This window comes from Phoxinus phoxinus, assembly GCF_949152265.1.
Source record: "Phoxinus phoxinus genome assembly, chromosome: 16".
Classification (NCBI taxonomy): domain Eukaryota; kingdom Metazoa; phylum Chordata; class Actinopteri; order Cypriniformes; family Leuciscidae; genus Phoxinus; species Phoxinus phoxinus.
In genome coordinates, this window is record NC_136891.1 from 337,805 (window position 1) to 365,304 (window position 27,500).

General features: G+C 43.9%; 2 protein-coding genes across 12 annotated transcripts in view; both read left to right on the forward strand.

The window, feature by feature from the left end:
* The window catches only part of plcb4b (phospholipase C, beta 4b), a 133,217-nt gene extending 115,458 nt beyond the window's left edge, over positions 1–17,759 (forward strand). For 9 of the 11 annotated variants that reach the window (XM_079583440.1, XM_079583447.1, XM_079583438.1 and 6 more), the window contains 9 exons: positions 211–276; positions 2,919–3,034; positions 3,132–3,207; positions 4,296–4,471; positions 9,617–9,718; positions 9,807–9,864; positions 12,569–12,655; positions 12,855–12,891; positions 15,507–17,759. In XM_079583440.1, the coding sequence (XP_079439566.1) occupies positions 211–276; positions 2,919–3,034; positions 3,132–3,207; positions 4,296–4,471; positions 9,617–9,718; positions 9,807–9,864; positions 12,569–12,655; positions 12,855–12,891; positions 15,507–15,595 (807 nt within the window). In that variant the 3' untranslated portion in view covers positions 15,596–17,759. Of the gene's footprint in view, positions 1–210; positions 277–2,918; positions 3,035–3,131; positions 3,208–4,295; positions 4,472–9,616; positions 9,719–9,806; positions 9,865–12,568; positions 12,656–12,854; positions 12,892–13,361; positions 13,471–15,506 lie in introns of all 11 variants that reach the window. The other 2 variants (XR_013794323.1, XM_079583439.1) reach the window with 2 other exon arrangements.
* An 8,778-nt stretch (positions 17,760–26,537) lies between these two features.
* Positions 26,538–27,500, forward strand: part of lamp5 (lysosomal associated membrane protein family member 5) — a 9,619-nt gene continuing 8,656 nt past the window's right edge. The window contains exon 1 of the mRNA XM_079639514.1: positions 26,538–26,849. Within this exon, the coding sequence (XP_079495640.1) occupies positions 26,708–26,849 (142 nt within the window). The 5' untranslated portion in view covers positions 26,538–26,707. The remainder of the gene's footprint in view (positions 26,850–27,500) is intronic.

A 27,500-nucleotide genomic window follows, 5' to 3' on the forward strand; every position in this document is an offset into this window, starting at 1 on the left:
AACATTCCATTTGACCCTTCTTCAAACATTATGGTAACGTTACTTTTGAATGTTCTGAAACCAGTAGCAACATGTAAAAAACCTTCCATGAACCGTTCAATGATTCGTTCCCCGTTGTCCTTTCCTCTTTACTTTGAACGTTTCTCACTGCAGTTTTTAGAAATGTTCTAGTCGTTTCTGTCGTTTCAATGCCATCAATCTCTTCTCTAGACCTTCACTAAACTGATGAAGAAGCAGCAGAAGGAGCTGAACACACTAAAGAAACGACACACTAAGGTCCGTGTTCCAGACGTCATTACATCACTTCCTCTCTGAGAGAACGGTTCTGATAAGCTCCTCCTCTCTCTGATAAACTCCTCCTCTTCCTCTCTGACAGAACGGTTCTGATAAGCTCCTCCTCTCTCTGATAAACTCCTCCTCCTCTGATAAACTCCTCCTCTTCCTCTCTCTGATAAGCTCCTCCTCTCTCTGATAAACTCCTCCTCCTCTGATAAACTCCTCCTCCTCCTCTCTCTGATAAACTCCTCCTCCTCTGATAAACTCCTCCTCTTCCTCTCTGATAAACTCCTCCTCTTCCTCTCTGAGAGAACGGTTCTGATAAGCTCCTCCTCTCTCTGATAAACTCCTCCTCTTCCTCTCTGACAGAACGGTTCTGATAAGCTCCTCCTCTCTCTGATAAACTCCTCCTCTCTCTGATAAACTCCTCCTCTTCCTCTCTCTGATAAACTCCTCCTCCTCCTCTCTCTGATAAACTCCTCCTCCTCTGATAAACTCCTCCTCCTCCTCTCTCTGATAAACTCCTCCTCCTCTGATAAACTCCTCCTCCTCCTCTCTCTGATAAACTCCTCCTCTTCCTCTCTCTGATAAACTCCTCCTCTTCCTCTCTCTGATAAACTCCTCCTCCTCTGATAAACTCCTCCTCTTCCTCTCTCTGATAAACTCCTCCTCCTCCTCTCTCTGATAAACTCCTCCTCCTCTGATAAACTCCTCCTCCTCCTCTCTCTGATAAACTCCTCTGATAAACTCCTCCTCTTCCTCTCTCTGATAAACTCCTCCTCTTCCTCTCTCTGATAAACTCCTCCTCCTCTGATAAACTCCTCCTCCTTTGATAAACTCCTCCTCCTCCTCTCTCTGATAAACTCCTCCTCCTTTGATAAACTCCTCCTCCTCCTCTCTCTGATAAACTCCTCCTCCTCTGATAAACTCCTCCTCCTTTGATAAACTCCTTCTCCTCCTCTCTCTGATAAACTCATCCTCCTCTGATAAACTCCTTTTCCTCCTCTCTTTGATAAACTCCTCCTCTGATAAACTCCTCCTCTCTCTGATAAACTCCTCCTCCTTTGATAAACTCCTTCTCCTCCTCTCTCTGATAAACTCCTCCTCCTTTGATAAACTCCTTCTCCTCCTCTCTCTGATAAACTCATCCTCCTCTGATAAACTCCTCCTCTTCCTCTCTCTGATAAGCTCCTCCTCTCTCTGATAAACTCCTCCTCCTCTGATAAACTCCTCCTCTTCCTCTCTCTGATAAACTCCTCCTCTTCCTCTCTGAGAGAACGGTTCTGATAAGCTCCTCCTCTCTCTGATAAACTCCTCCTCTCTCTGATAAACTCCTCCTCTTCCTCTCTCTGATAAACTCCTCCTCCTCCTCTCTCTGATAAACTCCTCCTCCTCTGATAAACTCCTCCTCCTCCTCTCTCTGATAAACTCCTCCTCCTCTGATAAACTCCTCCTCCTCCTCTCTCTGATAAACTCTTCCTCTCTCTGATAAACTCCTCCTCCTCTGATAAACCCCTCCTCCTTTGATAAACTCCTCCTCCTCCTCTCTCTGATAAACTCCTCCTCTCTCTGATAAACTCCTCCTCTGATAAACTCCTCCTCCTCCTCTCTTTGATAAACTCCTCCTCCTCTGATAAACTCCTCCTCCTTTGATAAACTCCTTCTCCTCCTCTCTCTGATAAACTCATCCTCCTCTGATAAACTCCTCCTCCTCCTCTCTCTGATAAACTCCTCCTCTGATAAACTCCTCCTCCTCCTCTCTCTGATAAACTCCTCCTCCTCTGATAAACTCCTCCTCCTTTGATAAACTCCTTCTCCTCCTCTCTCTGATAAACTCCTCCTCCTTTGATAAACTCCTTCTCCTCCTCTCTCTGATAAACTCCTCCTCCTCCTCTCTCTGATAAACTCCTCCTCCTCCTCTCTCTGATAAACTCCTCCTCCTCTGATAAACTCCTCCTCCTTTGATAAACTCCTTCTCCTCCTCTCTCTGATAAACTCCTCCTCCTTTGATAAACTCCTTCTCCTCCTCTCTCTGATAAACTCCTCCTCCTCCTCTCTCTGATAAACTCCTCCTCCTCTGATAAACTCCTCCTCTTCCTCTCTCTGATAAACTCCTCCTCTTCCTCTCTGAGAGAACGGTTCTGATAAGCTCCTCCTCTCGCTGATAAACTCCTCCTCTCTCTGATATCCTCCTCCTCCTCCTCTCTCTGATAAACTCCTCCTCTGATAAACTCCTCCTCTTCCTCTCTCTGATAAACTCCTCCTCTCTCTGATAATCTCCTCCTCTCTCTGATAAACTCCTCCTCTCTCTGATAAACTCTTCCTCTCTCTGATAAGCTCCTCCTCTCTGATAAACTCCTCCTCTTCCTCTCTCTGATAAGCTCCTCTTCTCTGATAAACTCCTCCTCTTCCTCTCTCTGATAAGCCCCTCCTCCTCTCTCTGATAAACTCCTCCTCCTCCTCTCTCTGATAAACTCCTCCTCCTCTGATAAACTCCTCCTCCTCTCTCTGATAAACTCCTCCTCTCTCTGATAAACTCCTCCTCTTCCTCTCTCTGATAAACTCCTCCTCCTCTGATAAGCTCCTCCTCCTCCCTCTGATAAGCTCCTCCTCCCTCTGATAAGCTCCTCCTCTTCCTGCAGGAACACAACGCTGTGCAGAAGTCCCACTGTTCTCAGGTGGATAAACTGGTGGCTCAGCATGACAAGGAGAAGCTGGCGCTGGAGAAGCTGCTGGAGAAGGCCATCAAGAAGAGAGGGTGAGCTGATGATGTCACTCTCCGGTCCTCGCTGATGATGTCACTGTCTGACGCTCGCTGATGATGTCACTGTGACGCTTGTTCTTCTCTGTTTCAGAGAAAACAACTGCTCCGAGTTGAAGAAGGAAACGGCGATAAAGGTCGAGACGCTCACGACAGACCATAAAGAAAAGGTACAGGAGAAAATCCCACTAGGGCCGTCAAAACGTCTGCGATGCTTAATGTTAGAGGGACAAAGTACTGTACATCTCCTCTGCCCACAAGAGGGAGCAAGCGAGCGCGAAAAGCAGATATAAACCAAACTCTCAATGAAATGAGAGTGTGTGTGTGTGAGTCTCAGTGTAGTGAGTGTGTGAGTCTCAGTGTAGTGTGTGTGTGAGTCTCAGTGTAGTGTGTGTGTGAGTCTCAGTGTAGTGTGTGTGTGAGTCTCAGTGTAGTGTGTGTGTGTGTGAGTCTCAGTGTAGTGTGTGTGTGAGTCTCAGTGTAGTGTGTGTGTGTGAGTCTCAGTGTAGTGTGTGTGTGAGTCTGTGTAGTGTGTGTGTGTGTGTGAGTCTCAGTGTAGTGTGTGTGTGAGTCTCAGTGTAGTGTGTGTGTGTGAGTCTCAGTTTAGTGTGTGTGTGAGTCTCAGTGTAGTGTGTGTGTGTGTGTGTGTGTGTGTGAGTCTCAGTGTAGTGTGTGTGTGTGTGAGTCTCAGTGTAGTGTGTGTGTGTGTGTGTGAGTCTCAGTGTAGTGTGTGTGTGTGAGTCTCGGTGTAGTGTGTGTGTGTGTGTGTGTGTGTGTGTGTGAGTCTCAGTGTAGTGTGTGTGTGAGTCTCAGTGTAGTGTGTGTGTGTGTGTGTGTGAGTCTCAGTGTAGTGTGTGTGTGAGTCTCAGTGTAGTGTGTGTGTGAGTCTCAGTGTAGCGTGTGTGTGAGTCTCAGTGTAGCGTGTGTGTGTCTCAGTGTAGTGTGTGTGTGAGTCTCAGTGTAGTAAGTGTGTGTGTGTGTGAGTCTCAGTGTAGTGTGTGTGTGAGTCTCAGTGTAGTGTGAGTCTCAGTGTAGTGAGTGTGTGTGAGTCTCAGTGTAGTGAGTGTGTGTGTGTGTGTGTGTGTGTGTGTGTGTGTGAGTCTCAGTGTAGTGTGTGAGTCTCAGTGTAGTGTGTGTGTGAGTCTCAGTGTAGTGAGTGTGTGTGTGTGTGTGAGTCTCAGTGTAGTGTGTGTGTGAGTCTCAGTGTAGTGTGTGTGTGAGTCTCAGTGTAGTGAGTGTGTCTGGTGTGTGTGCTCAGGTGAAGGACATGGTGGCACAGCACACTAAAGAGTGGTCCGAGATGATCAACGGCCACAGCACAGAAGAGCAGGAGATGAAGGACGGCCATGTGACGCAGCAGTGCGAGATCCTGAAGAAGCTTCTGGCCAGCGTTCAGGACCAGCAGACACTGCAGCTCAAGCTCATCCACGAGCGGTGAGGACACACACCTCAACATCACTAAACGTTCTCTCGTTTCTCTGTAGGGTCTAAACGTTCACTCGTTTCTCTGTAGGGTCTAAACGTTCTCTCGTTTCTCTGTAGGGTCCAAACGTTCTCTCGTTTCTCTGTAGGCTCTAAACGTTCACTCGTTTCTCTGTAGGGTCTAAACGTTCTCTCGTTTCTCTGTAGGGTCCAAACGTTCTCTCGTTTCTCTGTAGGGTCTAAACGTTCACTCGTTTCTCTGTAGGGTCTAAACGTTCTCTCGTTTCTCTGTAGGGTCTAAACGTTCACTCGTTTCTCTGTAGGGTCCAAACGTTCTCTCGTTTCTCTGTAGGGTCTAAACGTTCACTCGTTTCTCTGTAGGGTCTAAACGTTCACTCGTTTCTCTGTAGGGTCTAAACGTTCACTCGTTTCTCTGTAGGGTCTAAACGTTCACTCGTTTCTCTGTAGGGTCTAAACGTTCTCTCGTTTCTCTGTAGGGTCTAAACGTTCTCTCGTTTCTCTGTAGGGTCCAAACGTTCTCTCGTTTCTCTGTAGGGTCTAAACGTTCACTCGTTTCTCTGTAGGGTCTAAACGTTCACTCGTTTCTCTGTAGGGTCTAAACGTTCACTCGTTTCTCTGTAGGGTCTAAACGTTCTCTCGTTTCTCTGTAGGGTCTAAACGTTCACTCGTTTCTCTGTAGGGTCTAAACGTTCACTCGTTTCTCTGTAGGGTCTAAACGTTCACTCGTTTCTCTGTAGGGTCTAAACGTTCACTCGTTTCTCTGTAGGGTCTAAACGTTCTCTCGTTTCTCTGTAGGGTCTAAACGTTCTCTCGTTTCTCTGTAGGGTCTAAACGTTCTCTCGTTTCTCTGTAGGGTCTAAACGTTCTCTCGTTTCTCTGTAGGGTCTAAACGTTCTCTCGTTTTTTGTAGGGTCTAAACGTTCACTCGTTTCTCTGTAGGGTCTAAACGTTCACTCGTTTCTCTGTAGGGTCTAAACGTTCTCTCGTTTCTCTGTAGGGTCTAAACGTTCTCTCGTTTCTCTGTAGGGTCTAAACGTTCTCTCGTTTCTCTGTAGGGTCTAAACGTTCACTCGTTTCTCTGTAGGGTCTAGACGTTCTCTCGTTTCTCTGTAGGTTCTAAACGTTCACTCGTTTCTCTGTAGGGTCTAAACGTTCACTCGTTTCTCTGTAGGGTCTAAACGTTCACTCGTTTCTCTGTAGGGTCTAAACGTTCACTCGTTTCTCTGTAGGGTCTAAACGTTCTCTCGTTTCTCTGTAGGGTGTAAACGTTCTCTCGTTTCTCTGTAGGTTCTAAACGTTCACTCGTTTCTCTGTAGGGTCTAAACGTTCACTCGTTTCTCTGTAGGGTCTAAACGTTCACTCGTTTCTCTGTAGGGTCTAAACGTTCACTCGTTTCACTGTAGGGTCTAAACGTTCACTCGTTTCTCTGTAGGGTCTAAACGTTCTCTCGTTTCTCTGTAGGGTCTAAACGTTCACTCGTTTCTCTGTAGGGTCTAAACGTTCACTCGTTTCTCTGTAGGGTCTAAACGTTCACTCGTTTCACTGTAGGGTCTAAACGTTCACTCGTTTCTCTGTAGGGTCTAAACGTTCACTCGTTTCTCTGTAGGGTCTAAACGTTCACTCGTTTCTCTGTAGGGTCTAAACGTTCTCTCGTTTCTCTGTAGGGTCTAAACGTTCTCTCGTTTCTCTGTAGGGTCTAAACGTTCACTCGTTTCTCTGTAGGGTCCAAACGTTCTCTCGTTTCTCTGTAGGGTCTAAACGTTCACTCGTTTCTCTGTAGGGTCTAAACGTTCACTCGTTTCACTGTAGGGTCTAAACGTTCACTCGTTTCTCTGTAAGGTCTAAACGTTCACTCGTTTCACTGTAGGGTCTAAACATTCACTCGTTTCTCTGTAGGGTCTAAACGTTCACTCGTTTCTCTGTAGGGTCTAAACGTTCACTCGTTTCTCTGTAGGGTCCAAACGTTCTCTCGTTTCTCTGTAGGGTCTAAACGTTCACTCGTTTCTCTGTAGGGTCTAAACGTTCTCTCGTTTCTCTGTAGGGTCTAAACGTTCACTCGTTTCTCTGTAGGGTCCAAACGTTCTCTCGTTTCTCTGTAGGGTCTAAACGTTCACTCGTTTCTCTGTAGGGTCTAAACGTTCACTCGTTTCACTGTAGGGTCTAAACGTTCACTCGTTTCTCTGTAAGGTCTAAACGTTCACTCGTTTCACTGTAGGGTCTAAACGTTCACTCGTTTCTCTGTAAGGTCTAAACGTTCTCTCGTTTCTCTGTAGGGTCTAAACGTTCACTCGTTTCTCTGTAGGGTCTAAACGTTCACTCGTTTCTCTGTAGGGTCCAAACGTTCACTCGTTTCACTGTAGGGTCTAAACGTTCACTCGTTTCTCTGTAAGGTCTAAACGTTCTCTCGTTTCTCTGTAGGGTCTAATCGTTCACTCGTTTCTCTGTAGGGTCTAAACGTTCACTCGTCTCTCTGTAGGGTCTAAACATTCACTCGTTTCTCTGTAGGGTCTAAGCGTTCACTCGTTTCTCTGTAGGGTCTAAACGTTCACTCGTTTCTCTGTAGGGTCTAAACGTTCTCTCGTTTCTCTGTAGGGTCTAAACGTTCACTCGTTTCTCTGTAGGGTCTAAACGTTCACTCGTTTCTCTGTAGGGTCTAAACGTTCACTCGTTTCTCTGTAGGGTCTAAACGTTCTCTCGTTTCTCTGTAGGGTCTAAACGTTCTCTCGTTTTTTGTAGGGTCTAAACGTTCACTCGTTTCTCTGTAGGGTCTAAACGTTCACTCGTTTCTCTGTAGGGTCTAAACGTTCTCTCGTTTCTCTGTAGGGTCTAAACGTTCTCTCGTTTCTCTGTAGGGTCTAAACGTTCTCTCGTTTCTCTGTAGGGTCTAAACGTTCACTCGTTTCTCTGTAGGGTCTAGACGTTCTCTCGTTTCTCTGTAGGTTCTAAACGTTCACTCGTTTCTCTGTAGGGTCTAAACGTTCACTCGTTTCTCTGTAGGGTCTAAACGTTCACTCGTTTCTCTGTAGGGTCTAAACGTTCACTCGTTTCTCTGTAGGGTCTAAACGTTCTCTCGTTTCTCTGTAGGGTGTAAACGTTCTCTCGTTTCTCTGTAGGTTCTAAACGTTCACTCGTTTCTCTGTAGGGTCTAAACGTTCACTCGTTTCTCTGTAGGGTCTAAACGTTCACTCGTTTCTCTGTAGGGTCTAAACGTTCACTCGTTTCACTGTAGGGTCTAAACGTTCACTCGTTTCTCTGTAGGGTCTAAACGTTCTCTCGTTTCTCTGTAGGGTCTAAACGTTCACTCGTTTCTCTGTAGGGTCTAAACGTTCACTCGTTTCTCTGTAGGGTCTAAACGTTCACTCGTTTCACTGTAGGGTCTAAACGTTCACTCGTTTCTCTGTAGGGTCTAAACGTTCACTCGTTTCTCTGTAGGGTCTAAACGTTCACTCGTTTCTCTGTAGGGTCTAAACGTTCTCTCGTTTCTCTGTAGGGTCTAAACGTTCTCTCGTTTCTCTGTAGGGTCTAAACGTTCACTCGTTTCTCTGTAGGGTCCAAACGTTCTCTCGTTTCTCTGTAGGGTCTAAACGTTCACTCGTTTCTCTGTAGGGTCTAAACGTTCACTCGTTTCTCTGTAGGGTCTAAACGTTCACTCGTTTCTCTGTAGGGTCTAAACGTTCTCTCGTTTCTCTGTAGGGTCTAAACGTTCTCTCGTTTCTCTGTAGGGTCTAAACGTTCACTCGTTTCTCTGTAGGGTCCAAACGTTCTCTCGTTTCTCTGTAGGGTCTAAACGTTCACTCGTTTCTCTGTAGGGTCTAAACGTTCACTCGTTTCTCTGTAGGGTCTAAACGTTCACTCGTTTCTCTGTAGGGTCTAAACGTTCACTCGTTTCTCTGTAGGGTCTAAACGTTCTCTCGTTTCTCTGTAGGGTCTAAACGTTCTCTCGTTTCTCTGTAGGGTCTAAACGTTCACTCGTTTCTCTGTAGGGTCCAAACGTTCTCTCGTTTCTCTGTAGGGTCTAAACGTTCTCTCGTTTCTCTGTAGGGTCTAAACGTTCACTCGTTTCTCTGTAGGGTCCAAACGTTCTCTCGTTTCTCTGTAGGGTCTAAACGTTCTCTCGTTTCTCTGTAGGGTCTAAACGTTCTCTCGTTTCTCTGTAGGGTCTAAACGTTCACTCGTTTCTCTGTAGGGTCTAAACGTTCTCTCGTTTCTCTGTAGGTTCTAAACGTTCACTCGTTTCTCAATGCGTCAGTCACAGATCCGGCTGATACGTGTGCTCTGATCTTAAAACAGACATTTTTGCTGTTAAGTCAAAAGTTTTGGATCAGTGAGATTTTTAATGTTTTTAAAAGAAGTCTCTTCTGCTCACCAAGGATGCATTCATTTGTTTAAAAAATACATTAAAACAGTGAAATATTATTATAATGTAAATCATCAGTTCTCTATGTGAATATATAGTAAAGTGTAATTTATTCCTGTGATCAAAGCTGAATTTATCATCATTACTCCAGTCTTCAGTGTCACATGATCCTCCAGAAATCAGTGTAATATGATGATCTGATGATCAAGACACATTTATGATTATTATCAGTGTTGAAAACAGTTATTTACATTTTTATTTCAGGATTCTTTAAAGAAATAGAAAGTTGAAAAGAACATCATTTATCTAAAAATAGAAGCTTTTGTATAGGATTCATTCAATAGAATCTCATTATGAATCGGATCAACGATGAAACCTATGAATCTTGAATCAAATCAAGCTAAAGATTCACAGCCTGTTCTGAATAGTGAACCGTATAACGTAGTATGCTAATAACTCGCATCTGATTAATACGCCACACTCGTACCGTCATGAATATTTTCATCATGGCCCGTATTATCCGCTTTATGATGGAGATACTGCCATAATTAACAGGCATTAATGTTGCATGAGTCTCTTTGAGTTCAGGAGGGCGTCTTTAGAGAGCCCGTTTCTATTGAACTCGAGTGTCTTTATTAATTATGCTGATAATTCCCCTCGGCGTGAACCCGTTCTCCGCTTGTCCTGCTGGATCTCCATGAGAAAGGCCTTGGCTCTCGATGATGTTTCATAACCGTGAACCGTGATCTTGTTTTGAAAATGTTTTGTTTGATTGACAGGCAAAGCAAAGAGATGAAGGGTAACCAGGCGAAGACGTCCATGGAGAACAGCAAAGCCATCAGCCAGGACAAGAGCATCAAGAACAAGGCTGAGCGCGAGAGGTGCGTGTCCACAGAACACCATGATGACCTCTGACGCCCGCAGATCTGACCTGTGTGTGTGTGTGTGTGTGTGTGTGTGTGTGTGCAGGAGAGTCCGGGAGCTGAACAGCAGCAACACCAAAAAGTTCCTCGAGGAGAGAAAACGGGTCGGTTGATGATCTTCAATATCAGACTTTCTTTGTTTCGTTGGGGCTATAAATGGATTTTGGAGAAGTTGCTGCAGCTTTAGTGCTGTATGATTATTATCGTGAGAAGGAAACTGGCTTCAGTTTCTTGGAGAATTTTTGAAGCCGGTTTCTTCAGATCGGTATGATCTTCTGCAGCGATGTTATTTTAAGAGTCTGAGACTAAAATGATGCATTTCAGAAGTCGAGTCAGCTTTACTTCTCCAGCGCTTTATACAGTACAGATCATATCACAGTAATAAACAGATTCAAGGATGGAACTTCATCAGACCCGAGACGAACTGAGATCCAGCTGTAGAGCAGCTCTACAGAACACAATACAGTCAGGCTTTATGTAATAGATTATCAGCCACATAGGAGCTTGTTTCCACCACAAAATAAACAAGAAAATTGGAATATTGGAAAATTGTTACTTTTTATCTAAAAATTCTAAAACAAATTTCTTGAATTTGGGAATGTATATCTGCAAATATATATATATATATATATATATATATATATATATATATATATATATATATATATATATATATTATATGGGGGGGTGGAGTCAAAATTCTGAGATCAAAAGTTGCAATTAACTTTTTTATTTTTGTTGGCGTGACATTGACGTGATGTTGATATTACGTTGGCGTGACAGTGATGTGACATGGGCGTGATGTTGGCGTAACATTGACGTTGGCGTAACATTGACGTGACGTTGACGTGTTGTTGATGTGATGTTTGCGTGATGTTGACGTGACGTTGGCATGACATTGACGTGTTGTTGAAGTGAAGTTGGCGTGACATTGACGTGATGTTGACTTGACGTTAGCATGACATTGACGTGACGTGATGGTGACGTGATGTTGGCGTGACATTGACGTGATGTTGACTTGACGTTGGCGTGACATTGATGTGACGTTGACGTGTTGTTGAAGTGCCGCTTGCGTGACATTGACATGATGTTGGTGTAATGTTTGCATGATATTGATGTGACGTTGACTTGACGTTGACGTAATGTTTGCTTGACATTGACGTGTTGTTGATGTGATGTTTGTGTGACATTGGTGTGACGTTGGCGTGTTGAAGTGATGTTTGCGTGACATTGGCGTGATGTTGGCATGACTTTGACGTGACGTTGACGTGTTGTTGAAGTGAAGTTGGCGTGACATCGGCATGATGTTGACGTGACATCGGCGTGATGTTGACGTGACATTGACGTGATGTTTACTTGACGTTGGCGTGACAGAGACGTGACGTTGGCATGACATTGACGTGACGGGTTGTTGACATGATGTTTGCGTGACATTGACGTGACTTGACGTTGGCGTGACAGTGACATGACTTTGGCATGACATTGATGTGAGGTTGACGTGTTGCTGAAGTGAATTGGCGTGACATCAGCGTGATGTTGACGTGACATTGACGTGATGTTTACTTGACATTGGCGTGACAGTGACGTGACGTTGGCATGACATTGATGTGACGTTGACGTGTTGTTGAAGTGAAGTTAGCGTGACATTGACGTTGACGTGTTGTTGAAGTGAAGTTAGCGTGACATTGACATGTTGTTGAAGTGAAGTTGGCGTGACATCGGCGTGATGTTGACGTGACATTGACGTGATGTTTACTTGACGTTGGCGTGACAGTGACGTGACGTTGGCATGACATTGATGTGACGTTGACGTGTTGTTGAAGTGAAGTTGGCGTGACATCGGCGTGATGTTGACGTGATGTTTACTTGACGTTGGCATGACATTGACGTGACGTGTTGTTGAAGTGACGTTTGCGTGACATTGACATGATGTTGGTGTAATGTTTGCATGACATTGGCGTGATATCGACGTGACGTTAGCGTGATGTTGACTTGACATTGACGTGATGTTGACTTGACGTTGACGTGACAGTGACATGACTTTGGCATGACATTGATGTGACGTTGACGTGTTGTTGAAGTGACGTTTGCGTGACATTGACATGATGTTGGTGTAATGTTTGCATGACATTGGCGTGATATCGACGTGACGTTAGCGTGATGTTGACTTGACATTGACGTGATGTTGACTTGACGTTGACGTGACAGTGACATGACTTTGGCATGACATTGATGTGACGTTGACGTGTTGTTGAAGTGACGTTTGCGTGACATTGACATGATGTTGGTGTAATGTTTGCATGACATTGGCGTGATATCGACGTGACGTTAGCGTGATGTTGACTTGACATTGACGTGATGTTGACTTGACGTTGACGTGACAGTGACATGACTTTGGCATGACATTGATGTGACGTTGACGTGTTGTTGAAGTGACGTTTGCGTGACATTGACATGATGTTGGTGTAATGTTTGCATGACATTGGCGTGATATTGACGTGACAGTGACGTGACATTGACGTGACTTGACGTGATGTTTGCTTGACATTGGCGTGATGTTGACGTGACATTGACGTGTTGGTGACATGACGTTGGCGTGACGTGACTTTTGCATGACATTGATGTGACATTGGCGTGTTGTTGAAGTGATGTTTGCGTGACATTGGCGTGATATTGACATGACGTTGGCGTGATGTTGACGTGGCGGTGACATGACATGGGCGTTGGCGTAACGTTGACGTGTTGTTGATATGATGTTTGCGTGACGTTGGCGTGTTGTTGACGTGCTCTTCCGTGTCTTCGTCTCAGTTGGCCATGAAGCAGGCGAAGGAGCTGGAGCAGCTGCAGAAGAACCAGCGTGAGCAGCTGGAGAAACTCGAGAAGTTCAACGAGCAGGTAAAACCTTCAGCCGTCACTGATACGGGACGGGTTTACTAGCTAAACCTGCTAGATCTTCAACAGTTAGCAGAAATTAATGAATGGTCACCCTTCTCTTGATTTCATATGATTTGCATTTTGTCCTCCATTTTTCATATTTTGTACGTGTGACATCTGAAGCCATGCCTTAAATATGATTTGCCTTTTCTTTGAACAGCTTTTGAAATCCCATCATGCAAACAGTCAGACTCCAGGTAGGCTCACCATCGCTTTCCTCTGTCTTCAGTTTCCTCGTCAGTCTCGTCTCCTTACTGAGGGTTACTGCTTCTGAAACACTAAACGGAGAAAAACACACCGCAAAACATCATGTTCTTCCTCACTCTTTCTGCCTTGTCCAGCACAATTAAACCAATATACATTTACTGGAGAAGCATTTACTGAAGTCTTGTTTTTTTAAATGTTATAAAACTGAAGTTAAAACGCTAAACGCTGTCTGTCACGTACATCACATGTTCAGTAATTGGTCATTTGTTGTAAGGTCCCGCCCATTTTGACAGCTCGGCCAATCATCATAGAGAAGCCAGCCATCTGGCAGCCGATTGGACGTTGAGCTCCAAATCAAATCAAGCTCATGCTGCTCTCACAGACGGGACTCTATATACACTATATATATATGAAGAGCTAGTTAGTTGATTAGTTATGTATACTAATCATGTCATTGCAGCACTTCAGATGAGCCTGTTGACAGTCTCAGTATGATTTACTGTCATCACACCGTTGTTCCTGTGTTATGAAACGATACTCATCACTGTCCACATGAGTCATTTCTCACCGTGAGTCACTCGCTGTTACTGAACACAAGCGTTTGAAAGTGTTCCCTACAGCATCCAGTATTCACGATGAGCAGAGAATCAGAGCGCTCAGCATGCGATCGAGGCGGTGGCAGAATCATGAAGAATATAACGATTCTGATTCTGATTTCAAGAATGAATATTTGAGTAATTTAGCTCTCATTTTAAATTGGACATGATGAAAGGAATGGCCCTGCGGTTCAGTGAGTGAATCAAGAGTCGTTAGATTGATTCGGTGAGGGAACGAGTCATCAGTTAGTAGTGGAACTTACTTCCATCACATCCAATGATTTGATGGACAAAAGTTTTTCAAATAGTTGAAGGTAACACTTTAAAACACTTTGTTAACAAGAACTAACAATTAACAGTTGTATTTTTATTCACTAATGTTAACAAATATTAATAAATACTGTAACAAATGTATTGCTAATTGTTAGTTAATGATAGCTAATGCATTAACCAATGGGATCTTATTGTAAAGTGTTAACTTTAAGAGTTTATTTGTATAAAACAGCCGGATAATAAAAGAATATGCCAAGCTACTTAGACTTGTAACACTTCTTTACGAACCCAGGATCGATTTTTACATGAAGTTTACATGAAAATCATTTTAATTTAGTTACTGAATATAGCTGTCACTGTCTGAATGAACAGCATCTTTATAACAAGGTCCCACTTGTTAATGTTAGTTCATACATACAACTAGTATTACCGAACAGTAAGCAAGACTTTTGTTACAGTATTTAATGATCATTGTTAACATTAGTTCATGTCCATTAAATGAAACTAACAGATATAGCTTTTGATAATTCATTAGTAAATGTTGAAATTGGTAAATGTTTCATGCTTCCTAATGATATCTCCCAAGGGTAGCATGTACAGGTAACAGGAACTAAGATTGAAAAATGCTGTACAAGCATCTTTCTAACCAATGTTAACAAATGTTAAACCTTATTGTAAAGTGTTACCGTTTTTTTTTAAATATATTCTAGACAACAGATCTGGATGAATGAATGGATGGATGGATGGATGGTGGATGGATGGATGGTGGATGGATGGATGATGGATGGATGATTGATGGATGGATGAATGATGGATGAATGATGGATGGATGGTGGATGGATGATTGATGGATGGATGATTGATGGATGGATGAATGATGGATGGATGGTGGATGGATGGATGATGGATGGATGGATGATTGATGGATGGATGGATGAATGATGGATGGATGGTGGATGGATGATTGATGGATGGATGGGTGGATGGATGGTGGATGGATGATTGATGGATGGATGGGTGGATGGATGGTGGATGGATGATTGATGGATGGCGGATGGATAATTGATGGATGATGGATGGATGGATGGATTGCGGATGGTTGATTGATGGATGGATAGATGGATGGCGGATTGATGGATGGATGGATGGCGGATTGATGGTTGGATGGATGGCGGATTGATGGATGGTTGGATGGATGGCGGATTGATGGATGGTTGGATGGATGGCGGATTGATGGATGGATGGCGGATTGATGGTTGGAAGGATGGATGGATGGATGGATGGCGGATTGATGGTTGGATGGATGGCGGATTGATGGTTGGAAGGATGGATGGATGGATGGCGGATTGATGGTTGGATGGATGGCGGATTGATGGGTGGATGGATGGCGGATGGATGGATGGATGGATGGATGGATGGCAGATTGATTGATGGATGGATGGCAGATTGATGGTTGGATGGATGGCGGATTGATGGATGGATGGATGAATGGATGGATGGCGGATTGATTGATGGATTGATGGCGGATGGATGGCGGATTGATTGATGGATTGATGGCGGATGGATGGATGGATTGATGGATGGATGAATGGATGGATGTGTGGTTGGATGGATAGATGGGTGGATGGATTGATGGCGGATTGATGGATGGATGAATGGATGGATGTGTGGTTGGATTGATGGATGGATGAATGAATGGATGTGAATCTGATGGCGTGTCTGCTGTGATTCTCCAGGCCAAAGACATGCAGAAGATGGTGAAGCTGGAGGAGGACATGGACCGCAGACCAGCCACAGTGGTGTAAATGCTCTATCAGTCCACTGAGAAGACCAGAGGGAACCCTCACGATCTCCCACACAAGTCACGAGTGCTGAAGGTGTCCGTCTGTCCCTCGGGCTCCGTCTTCATCCGTCTGTCCCCCGGGCTCCGTCTTCTGTCTTACACCCCGAGAGTCCCTGCCGTCTGTAGATATATAGCCCCGCCCACTCTCCCTACCTCAGATCTGACCCCGCCCACTCTCCCTACCTCAGATCTGACCCCGCCCATTCTCCCTACCTCAGCTCTGACCCCGCCCACTCTCTGTACCTCAGCTCTGACCCGCCCACTCTCTGTACCTCAGATCTGACCCCGCCCACTCTCTGTACCTCAGCTCTGACCCCGCCCACTCTCTGTACCTCAGCTCTAACCCCGCCCACTCTCCCTACCTCAGATCTGACCCCACCCACTCTCCCTACCTCAGATCTGACCCCGCCCACTCTCCCTACCTCAGCTCTGACCCCGCCCACTCTCTGTACCTCAGCTCTGACCCCGCCCACTCTCCCTACCTCAGATCTGACCCTGCCCACTCTCCCTACCTCAGCTCTGACCCCGCCCACTTTCTGTACCTCAGCTCTGACCCCGCCCACTCTCTGTACCTCAGCTCCGACCCACCCACTCTCTGTACCTCAGCTCTGACCCCGCCCACTCTCTGTACCTCAGCTCTAACCCCGCCCACTCTCTGTACCTCAGCTCTGACCCCGCCCACTCTCCCTACCTCAGCTCTGACCCCGCCCACTCTCTGTACCTCAGCTCTGACCCCGCCCACTCTCTGTACCTCAGCTCTAACCCCGCCCACTCTCTGTACCTCAGCTCTGACCCCGCCCACTCTCTGTACCTCAGCTCTATCCCCGCCCACTCTCTGTACCTCAGCTCTGACCCCGCCCACTCTCTGTACCACACACACGTGTTTTTCTACAGTCCACTACAGTCCACTACAGTCCACTGCGGCCCGTCCGTCATCAGCAGAGCTGCAGCCATGATGGGTCGACGACTCAAAAGTGAACTTTTCAACACGTATCTCACCCGTAGCAGAGCCAGCAGACGAGTCTGATTAACAGACGGTTTAGTTAATGTCGTCAGCACAATACCTGTGAACGATGCGCTAGTTTAATGTCCTGAGCACTTTATATGTGATAGGATGTCGAGGACCTTTGACTATGTAGCAGAGCACTAGCTTTCCTCAGTACAGTAAGAATGTAGAGTCTGGAATCCACACGAGTTCTTCTGCTGTCCCGAGCTTTTATCGTCCGTTTTTAAGACGCACACGTCATTTTAACCCAAATGTTGTTTTGTTTTAGCGGTGACACTTTTTTAACAGGTTTTGAGATGTAGACGGTGCTCAAGGAGTTTGCTTTCGCTGTTCGGTGCGCGACGGATCCAACCTCAGTCTCGTAGCAGCGACGCTTGCCGGTTCTGATCCATGTGGATTTGGACGCATCATCAACACAAACTATTTACTTTCCTCGGACACGGCGCTGAACTTTGGTTCCACTTGTGTTTGTGTTCTCTCACTTTAGGAGGTCTGATCCGTACTTGTTTTAAAGAGAAGTGATTGATTGTACTGTTTATTCCGGCTCGTATTTGCCGAGCACTTAAGGGATTTTGGAATCATATGTATATTGGTTGTCGTGGGTTTTCCATTTATTGGTTTCGTTCCCTTTTCTTCTTTTCCTTTGCATCATGTTTTCAAGTGTTTGGCGGTGACCACATATCTCGTGTGAAAGCAAAGTGCTTTAAAACTCCATCGCTTACAAATGTGCCACTAAATGTCATGTAGGACCTTTAAATTATTTTACTATGATGAATGCCAAAATAAGGGGTTATTTATATAAAGATACATATATTATAGCGGGTAGTTTAAGACTACATTTGATTTCTTAGAAGCTTTTTGCACTAGATGAATGTTTTCTGTTGTGCGACTTGTAGACTTTTGCTCTAAATTATAGTTTGCGGGAAAAGCAGATTATTTTTGCAGAACTGTCGCTCTGAATCTATTTGTTTGTCTTTCTGTAGCTCAATGGACCATGCTGTGGGTGCTTTTGTATTTATATATATATATATATATATATAATCGTATTTGTCAAACTTCTAGCAATGAAAATACTCAAAAAATACTGTTGTTATCCTGCTACTTTAATACTGTTTTATAGTAAGTGTACCAATAAACTATTCCAGGTGTTAAATGAAAACTGTTTTATGTTTATTTTATTGTCTGGCAGTGTCATTTCATGAAAACCACTGCACTCTTATAAATAAAGCTTCCAAAAGTGTGTTTTCACAGCAACGCCATAGAAGAGCCGTTTCTGGTTCCCAAATAACCTTTCAGTGATCCGTTCTTAAAAGAACCACGTTTTTTAGAAGCTTTATATTATACAATAGATTGCTTTAAAGTAAGCCGCTTTACAGTATGAAACATGTATTACGGCTCTCCTAGTGTGTTCATGTTTTTACTCGCGTCTGAACAGAAGAAATTAACCAGAGATTTTCATGACAAAGAAGGCGGAGCCTCAGAACCACACCCACCTGCTACATCATCATCTTCAATACCGACCAATGAGTGTTCACAGGTGTTTAACAGCCAGAGAAAACTTGTTTCTAGCTCCAGAAACAGACTTCGTTTTGGCCTGATTAAGTTTGGAATCAGTTGATGTTTTCAGATGTTTCACTAACTTACGTTAGATTTGTGCCTCTGATTTCATAGAGATGCGGCTGAAAGCACAAATAAATGTTCAGCAAACGTTTGCAGAGTAAATGATCTTCTCTGTTGAGCATGTATAGCATTTTCAAATGTACTGATATATGTCAGATAGTAGCGACATATTATGTGTAAAAACACTAAACAAAGCACCTCCAGCTGTTCGATGTGCAACGCTGCAAATGTGTGGTTTATTCAAATGAATAAGAAGAAAGCCTTCGGTGTCTGTATCAGTAGACTTGAGTTAGTTAAACCTCCTCCTTTCCAGTCAATAATCACATGCAGTAATTGGCACATGTATTCATATCATTCAGCCAGCGCTCTCAGAAGCCCTTATTACAATCAGCACATTAATACACATCCACTTATGAACAATAAAGTGTGATAATGAGATTCGTGTTGTCGTGGAAACTCCACATCGCAGCAGCATAAAGAGCGCGGAGATCAGCGGCGGAGAGACGATTGCCTGAGGAACGAGTCTTAAACATGCTGAAGCTCGACTCCAAGACAGACACCAGGATCCTTCTGGACGCCATCTCCAACGACAAGATCCACCTGGCCAGGTTCATCCTCGACGCTCTGGATGGGAAGATCATCGACTCCGAGACGGAAGGAGCGCAGACGCCTCTGGTTTCCGCCGTGTTCCTCCAGGATTCGCAGGCGAGGAGCAGGTTCATGAATCTCCTCTTGCAGAGAGGAGCGAGTGTGAACCGGCCGGACGAGAGCGGGCGTACGGCGCTGAGCTACGCCTGCGAGATGGGATTCCTGGATGCGGTGAAGATCCTGGTGGAGAACGGAGCCAATCCCGAGGCAGCGGACTCCTGGGGGAATACGCCACTCATGTACGCCGTCGTGGCCAGACGTCCAGCCGTCGTGGAGTTCCTAGTGCGCGCTTTTAAAAGACTGGGACTACAGATCGACCGGCAAAACAAGGTGGGAAATTCTGCGGTCGAGGTGGCGAAGCATCTCGGACACACGGAGTGTTTACAGGCGCTCCGGAGTCTCTCCCGGAGGATTCATGACGACATGCTGGCTGAAAGACTTTCCACTGTGAGCATCCATGAAGATGAGAAGCCCAGCGAGAGAAGAGCTCCACCTGAAGACGGGACTTGCCTGCACGTCGGTTTAACCCGGAAGAGATCCCTTGGTTTGCGGAACCGAATCCAGTCGATGGACTCTATTGTGGAATATGAGAGGGAAAGTGATGCGTTCTCATCACAAGGCCTCATGTTCTCTAGTGTTTCAGCATCAAAAGCTCCTCATAAACACGCGGATCATCTGCCTAACAGCTCAAACAATCTCCTGCCTGCCCTGTTTTACTCGCCGAGATCCTTCAAAACGCCATGGAGAAGCTGCACTCCTGATTCTCCTCCGTCGGGTCCTCTTGGCATTTTATTAACTCCTTTCGGCAAAAGTGCCAAAGAAGAGCTTGAGAAAGCGAAGACACGTCTGCCTGTCCGGAGGTTTGATGACCGTTATTATCAGAAGAGGTGCAGTTTACCAACGAGCGCACTGGCAGCGGCGGCCCCAGAGCGTAGTAAAAGCAAATCCCAGCGGAAATCCCCCGGGAACAGATCCGTGAGCGCTCTCGGCGGCCGGCTGTTGAGGAGATTCACGTTCCCGGAGCTCAAGCGGAGCAGCGGAGAGGCTAGCGGCGCTTCGGATCCGCCCGGACGCTGTATCCCGAGGTCAGAGACGTTTCCCCTGGGAAATAGCCATCCTCAAGTGGGAAGCAAGCCGAGCATCGACAGCATTAGTGCAGTCAAGTGTGAGTTTGACTTTCAGTGTAAAGCTGCTCCGAATGCCTGATCATGAGCGGATGATCCACGAGCACGAACCACTGCAGCTTCTGTTTGATACAAGGGTTTGGGTTTATTAACTAGTTACATGTCTTAGGACATAAAGGATCTTAGTGTTGTGGACATTTTGAGTAATTTTCCTGCAGCGGATGCCGTCTCCGCAAGATGGCCATCTGTCAAACAGACTATATGTGTTTCACATCTCTTCACCAGCACTTCTGGAAAGTCTTTTTTTTATTTAATTTGGTAACACTTTACAATAAGGTTAATTAATTAACATTAGTTAACTACCTTAGTTAACCTGAACACTACTTCAGCATTTATCAATCTTAGTTCAAGGCAAGGCAAGGCAAGGCAAGTTTATTTATATAGCACATTTCATACACAATGGTAATTCAAAGTGCTTTACATAGAAGAAATTAAAATAATCAAAAGAAATAAGAATAATTAAAACAGTTTAGAGTAAAAAATAAAAATAAAATAAAATACAGTGCAAACAGTCGGACGAACAGCGGCACAGTGCTCATTCAGTAAATGCAATGTTAAACAGAAGTGTTTTGAGTCTGGATTTGAATGTGGCTACAGTAGGAGCACACCTGATCTCTTCTGGAAGCTGGTTCCAGCTACGGCTGGCATAATAGCTAAAAGCGGACTCTCCTTGCTTTGAGTGAACCCTTGGTATTTCTAGTTGATGTGATCCTAATGATCTCAGTGATCTGTTGGGTTTATATTCAGTGAGCATATCTGCAATGTATTGAGGTCCTAGGCCATTAAATGATTTATATACCAGTAATAATACTTTAAAATCAATCCTAAATGTGACTGGAAGCCAGTGTAAAGACCTGAGGACTGGTGTGATATGTTCATATTTTCTGGTTCTGCTCAGGATCCTGGCGGCAGCGTTCTGTACGAGCTGCAACTGTCTTATGGTCTTTTTGGGAAGGCCAGTGAGGAGTCCATTACAATAATCCACCCTGCTGGTGATGAAAGCATGCACAATTTTCTCTAAGTCTTGACTGGAAACAAAGCATCTAATTCTTGCAATATTTTTTAGATGATAGTATGCTGATTTAGTTATTGCTTTGACATGACTACTGAAGCTAAGGTCTGACTCTAGAGACACACCAAGATTCCTGACTTGATTTTTAGTTGTTTGACCTCTAGAGTGGAGGTATGCATTCACCTTGAGAACTTCATCTTTGTTTCCAAACGCAATGACTTCAGTTTTGTCTTTGTTTAACTGAAGAAAGTTTTGGCACATCCAGCTGTTGACTTCATCAATGCATTGGAACAGGGAGTCAATGGGGCTGTAATCGTTAGGCGATAGGGCTAAGTAGATCTGTGTGTCGTCTGCATAGCTGTGGTAAGAGATTTGGTTCTTTCTCATTATTTGGCTCATTGGAAGCATGTACAGGTTGAATAGGAGTGGTGCAAGAATTGAGCCTTGAGGAACTCCGCATGTCATGGATGTCCACTCAGACTTATGGTCTCCTATACTCACATAATAACCTCTCGCTTCTAAGTATGACCTGAACCATTTTAGGACTATCCCAGAAAGACCCACCCAGTTTTCCAGCCTGTCAAGAAGTATGTTGTGATCAACAGTGTCAAATGCAGCACTGAGGTCGAGTAGTACCAGCACTGATAATTTGCCTGTATCAGTATTTAAGCGAATATCGTTAATTATCTTTATGAGCGCTGTCTCTGTGCTGTGATGCGATCGGAAACCAGATTGAAAATTGTCAAAGTATCCATTCGAGCTTAAGAATTTGTTCAGCTGATTGAAAACAACTTTTTCAATGATCTTGCCAATGAAAGGAAGATTTGAGATCGGTCTATAATTGCTTAATATAGTCTTATCAAGATTACTCTTTTTTAGGAGGGGTTTGACAACTGCAGTTTTCAGGGAGTTTGGAAAACTTCCAGAGAGAAGTGAGGCATTTACCACTTCTAGGAGATCTGCTTCTAAGCTGTTTAACACACTTTTGAAGAAAGATGTGGGAAGAGCGTCAAGGGCGCAGGTTGATGTTTTAAGGTGCTGTACGGTTTCTTCCAAAATTTTGCCATCAATTTCTTTGAAATCAGACATAGTAACTTTCTCAGGTTGTGGTCTGATCTGTCTGACCCTAGTGCAACTCAAGGATGTGCTGATCACCTTTCTGATATTATTGATTTTCTCAGAGAAGAAAGAAGCAAACTCACTGCACTTGCTGTCTGAGAGCATTTCACTGGGAATCTGGCTCGGGGGGTTTGTTAATCTCTCTACAGTAGCAAAAAGAGTGCGTGTGTTGTTTAAGTTGCTGTTAATAATATTTGAGAAGAAAGTCTGTCTAGCTTTGCCTAGTTCCATATTGAAAGCATGGATGGTGTCTTTGTAGATGTTATAATGGACTACAAGTTTTGTCTTCCGCCACATGCGCTCTGCTTTTCTGCATTGTCTTTTCATATTTTGCACTGCTGTTGAGTTTCTCCAGGGTGCCTTTTGTCTACCACTCTTCCTGACCTTCACAGGAGCAATATCATCAATTACACTTTTAACTTTTGAGTTAAAAGAATCAAGGAGAAAATCAACAGAGTCAGCAGATATGCTTGGTGTTAAAGATATAGCCTTCATAAATAGTACACTAGTGTTCTCATTTAAGCATCTCTTTTTGACAGACACAGATCTAGCTTCAATGGCGGGAGAGATCAATATATCAAAGAAAATACAGAAATGATCAGACAGTGCTACATCCTTAATAACAATCGATGAAATGTTTAGACCCTTACTGATAAGTAAATCTAGAGTGTGTCCACGATTGTGTGTCGGTCCATGTACATGCTGAGTCAGATCAAAAGTTTTTAAAACAGTTTTGATTTCTTTTGCCATATTGTTTTCTGCATTGTCTATGTGGATGTTGAAATCTCCGGCAATAGCAAAACAGTCAAACTCTGAGGAAATGGTTGATAACAGTTCTGTAAAATCCTCAGCAAAGGCTGAAGAGTATTTTGGAGGCCTGTAAACAATGATTAGTAAAATGCGTGGAGCACCTTTTAACACAATACCCAGATATTCAAAAGACGGGTAATTACCAAATGATATTTGCTTACATGGATAGACATCTTTAAAAAGAGCAGCTACTCCCCCACCTCTCCTACCCGTTCTGCAGACACTCATAAAAGTGAAGTTAGGAGGTGATGTTTCATTGAGGACAGTTGCACTGCAGTTTTCTTCTAGCCAAGTTTCATTTAGAAACATAAAATCCAGGTTGTATGTGGTTATTAAGTCATTGACTAGAAGTGATTTATTTTTAAGTGAGCAGATGTTTAAGAGTGCTAACTTAACAGTCTTACTTTTTGTCCGCACAGCAGTCTTAGTTTGGCGTGTAATAGGCACCAGATTAGATGGGTTTGCTGTACGGCTTTTGAAGGCCTTAGACTTTCTATCATGTAATCGAACAGCAATAGAGAAAGATACAGGCACACAGGGTTCCCGCTTGTTCTGTAAACATTTGAGAAAGTTACTGTTATCATAGCGGGGACCCGACACATATCAATGAGAGCTGGTATCAGTTGTTTTTAGTTCACCTCGAGCAGAAGGAGGAGGGTGTGAGCCCTGTCGTTGTGGCAGAGCCCGAAGAACTCTTGCAGGAGGGGGGGGAGGGCGAGCGGGGCCCGCAGGCTTTGGTGGTTTTGGGGCCTGCCGTTTTTTGGTTGATATCTGGGGGCTAGCAAAAGAATGGGATAGTTTGGTTCCAGCAAAGACCAGTTTTTCCATTCTCTCTGAGAAGCACAGAAGTGGAGATGCTGGAGATAGAGATAGCGTGTCTGGTGAGAGGGGCTGTTGTTGTTCTGGTGTTATCGGAGGCTGTAATATGCTGTCCTGGTTTCCCTGGCTGTTTTCCAGGAAGTCGTCCTTGGGTGTTGAATCTTGGAGCAGTTCTAGTATGTCACAGTCTGTCTGTGGGCAGGGCTCAGCTGAGATTGTGTCCGTGAGCAGAAGTTGTTGTGGCTGAGTGGTGTTATCATTGTCCTTGTGTGACGTGTCAACCGCATGTCCATTCAGGTGCTGGAGTGAAGTCCTGTGGTCATTCATACTGTGTCCAGGTGTGTGTGTGCCATTCAGGTTGAGTGGATTGGCACACACTGCAGAAGGATGATTGAGGGAGAAGTAGATATTGTCCTTTAGCACTCTTGAACCAAGTTTGTTTGGGTGGTGTCCGTCCTGTTGGAACAGTTGCCTCTGACTCCAGAAAAGATTGAAGTTGTCAATGAAGTTCACTCCTTTTATATTGCAGGTTTTTTGGAGCCATGTATTAAGCCCAAGCAACCGTGAAAACCTGTTTGTTCCTCTTGCTGGGAGTGGTCCACTGATGAATGTTTGTACTTTCAGTCTTTTAAGTGTTTCAAGAAGTTCATTGAAATCCTTCTTAAGGAGTTCTGACTGCTCTTTATGAATATCATTTTTCCCCACATGAATGATGAGTCGATTTGCAGTCTTATGTTTCATCAGAATGTTCTCAAGTTCCCTGTTTACATCAGAAATTGTTGCTTGTGGAAGGCAGCACGTAGTTGTATCCCTGCTACTAGTGTGTCGGATAATTGAATCACCCACTATCAGAGTCGTGTGCTCGGCTAGGCTCTGAGCTCTGTGCCGCTGTCTGCTCGACCTTGAGCGCAAGTTAGCATCAGTGTTAGCTACTGGCTTATCCAGTCTGTGTTCGATCACGTTTGGAGATTCCTCATTTACATTCATTAATACTTCAAATCTGTTCTCAAGATGTATAGGCGGTAGTAGGAGACCAGTGTTTGCAATCCTTGTCAGAGCCGTATCTGGGGTAGAGGATGCTATTGCGGCAATATGTGATACTCGTGACAATCTGATGTCTCGAGTGCTTTTGGGTCTCGCTCCCTGTGTGTGCCATCGATTTGTAAGTCGATCGGCTTGTTTCTCTACACTCAGTATGGCCTGTTGAGGAGCAGTAGATTCATGGGGCTCACCTGCTGTATGCTGAGGGCGTCCATGACGGAGCTCTGTTGTGTGTTCCGTCTGGTTTGGTGGTCCCGCAAATAACTTTGTTTCAAGAACTGCAATCCTTTGCAAAAGTCTGTGGCAGTTAGTGCAGCAAGTAGATTCCAGAAGAGGCATTTTCTCTTATCCTTATGCAGTTGTGTTTTCTCTTCCCCGGAATGTAAGCTTTCAGTGGGAGGCTGGTCGAATAAAATAATTCAGCTTTTTTGTAGTAATCCAAGCGTTTGAGCACTGTGCTGATTTGCTGAGGTTAAAATTAGTTGATAAAAGAAGATAAAATATAAAAAATATAAAAGCGATAGAGCAAAGCGCAGAGCAGTAAGCAAGAGCGTCCGAACAGTAGCTGAGCAGGAAAACTATATTAATTTCTATATTACTATATTAAGTTCATATTAATTTCAACATTTTCTGATATGTTAAAATCAAAGGTTGTATTTGTAAACATGAATTAATGCACTGTGAACTAACATGAACAAACAATAAACAGCTGTATTTTTATTAACAAAGGTTAACAAATATTAATAAATACAGTAACAAATGTATTGTTCATTTTTCATGCTAGTAAATACATTAACTAATGTTAACTAATGAACCTTATTGTATAGTGTTACAAAAAATGTATATTACTTTGATTTTGTCAGTTTTGAATACCAGTCATTTATGTTAGGGCAGATCGGGGCTAGTTGTCACAGTGGTTATTGAAAGTCAATTTCTGTTTAGAGACAAACCTAACTGTCTTAACTACAAAAAAATCTATATTTACAGTTATTGGAAAAATTGGTTTTGCCCCGGTCAATAATGGTGTACGTGTGTTTTTCTCTCCATTTAACACTCGTTGCCCTATAGCAGAGAGTGTTGTCACACTATATGGGGTAAGTTGTCACATATAGCCTTCATTAAACAGCCTCTGCATTCACACATTTTTTATTCACATTTATTTATACAGCGCTTTTCACAATACACATCATTTCAAAGCAGCTTTACAGAAAATGCATGAGTCCACATTACAATTTAGAGTGATTATTATCAGAGGTTAAGTAATGTATTTCAGAAATGTACATATACAAAATCACAGTTAGCGAAAAAGGTATTAATTTAAACTGTCATAATTTAATTTTTAAAAAAGGCCATTAAGAAAGAATTCACAAAATTGGAAAAACTGATAATCAGAAAACTCTCAGAAACTATAATTGCTTAAAATGACGCACAACAAACCACGTTTATCAATTTCTTATTTTTATTTTTTAAATGTATGCGAGTGTTTTATTGTATATTGCTCAAAAATTATAATATTTTATGACAGTCTTCTAATACTACGCATTAAAACCCTGATATATCCTGAAGATGCAGATCATGTGACAACTAACCCCAGCGTCCCATAAAAGGATGTTTTTGTTTTTTTTACTAAATGCAATAAAGTGCATCCCCTGCAGAAAAGACATTTCCTTTATTGCGTTTCCCTGCGCAAAACCAGCGAAGGACTTTACCGTGCGCGTCGTGCGCGAGCAGGAGTGAAGCACGCCGGCTGATGATGATGTGATGATGTGATCGCTGGACGCGGGCTCGTGTCGCGCTGCAGTGCGGGGTCCGCGGAGTGTCCGAGCGCACGAGTGATGCGTCGCGTCGCGAGCGTCTGCAGGCGTGAATCACGCGCACCTGCATCTGATGCTGGAGTTCCTCTGGAATCTTCCGCTCATTCCCTGCAGGATCTTCTCTTCATGATGGACTTTCACTGCGCTGCACTTCTGCTGCTCGGTAAGTTCTGCTCGCATGTTTATGGCATAAATATAATAACCTAGAGTTTATTTTTGACATATAGCGCTCTATACGGTACAGGCGCATTCAATACGCAGCTTCACAAGCAGGAAGATATCAGAATCAGTGATGCAAACTTCATCAAATATGAGACACGTTTTTGTTAAACTTGCGGTTATTGTACAGTAGGATGATCTGTGTAACAGACGCTTAATTATGATTACACTATTCATTTATCAGAATGAGAAAGAAGCACAAATCTAAGATCCTGAAGAGAAACTGAGGAAAACTACATAATTTTCAAAAGAAATATGCTTCCAGTTGTAGTTTCTCAAAGCTTTTGCCTCTTGACTTTAGTGTCCAGAATAGAATGTGTTTCTTGTTTCACTGCAGAGAAACTGTGTCTCAAACCCGCAGACGAAACAAAGAGCAGCTCCCACAGTAAACACAGTAGAACTAGCGAGACTCATTAACTGTGTGTGAGACTATATGATCTCATGGTTTCTCCTGGTCTCTCCTGGTTTTTCCTGATTTTCTCCTGGTTTTTTCCTGGTTTTCTCTTGATTTTTCCTGGTTTTCTCCTGTTTTTTCCTGATTTTTTTCTGGTTTTCTCCTGATTTCTCCTGGTTTCTCCGGGTTTTCTCTTGATTT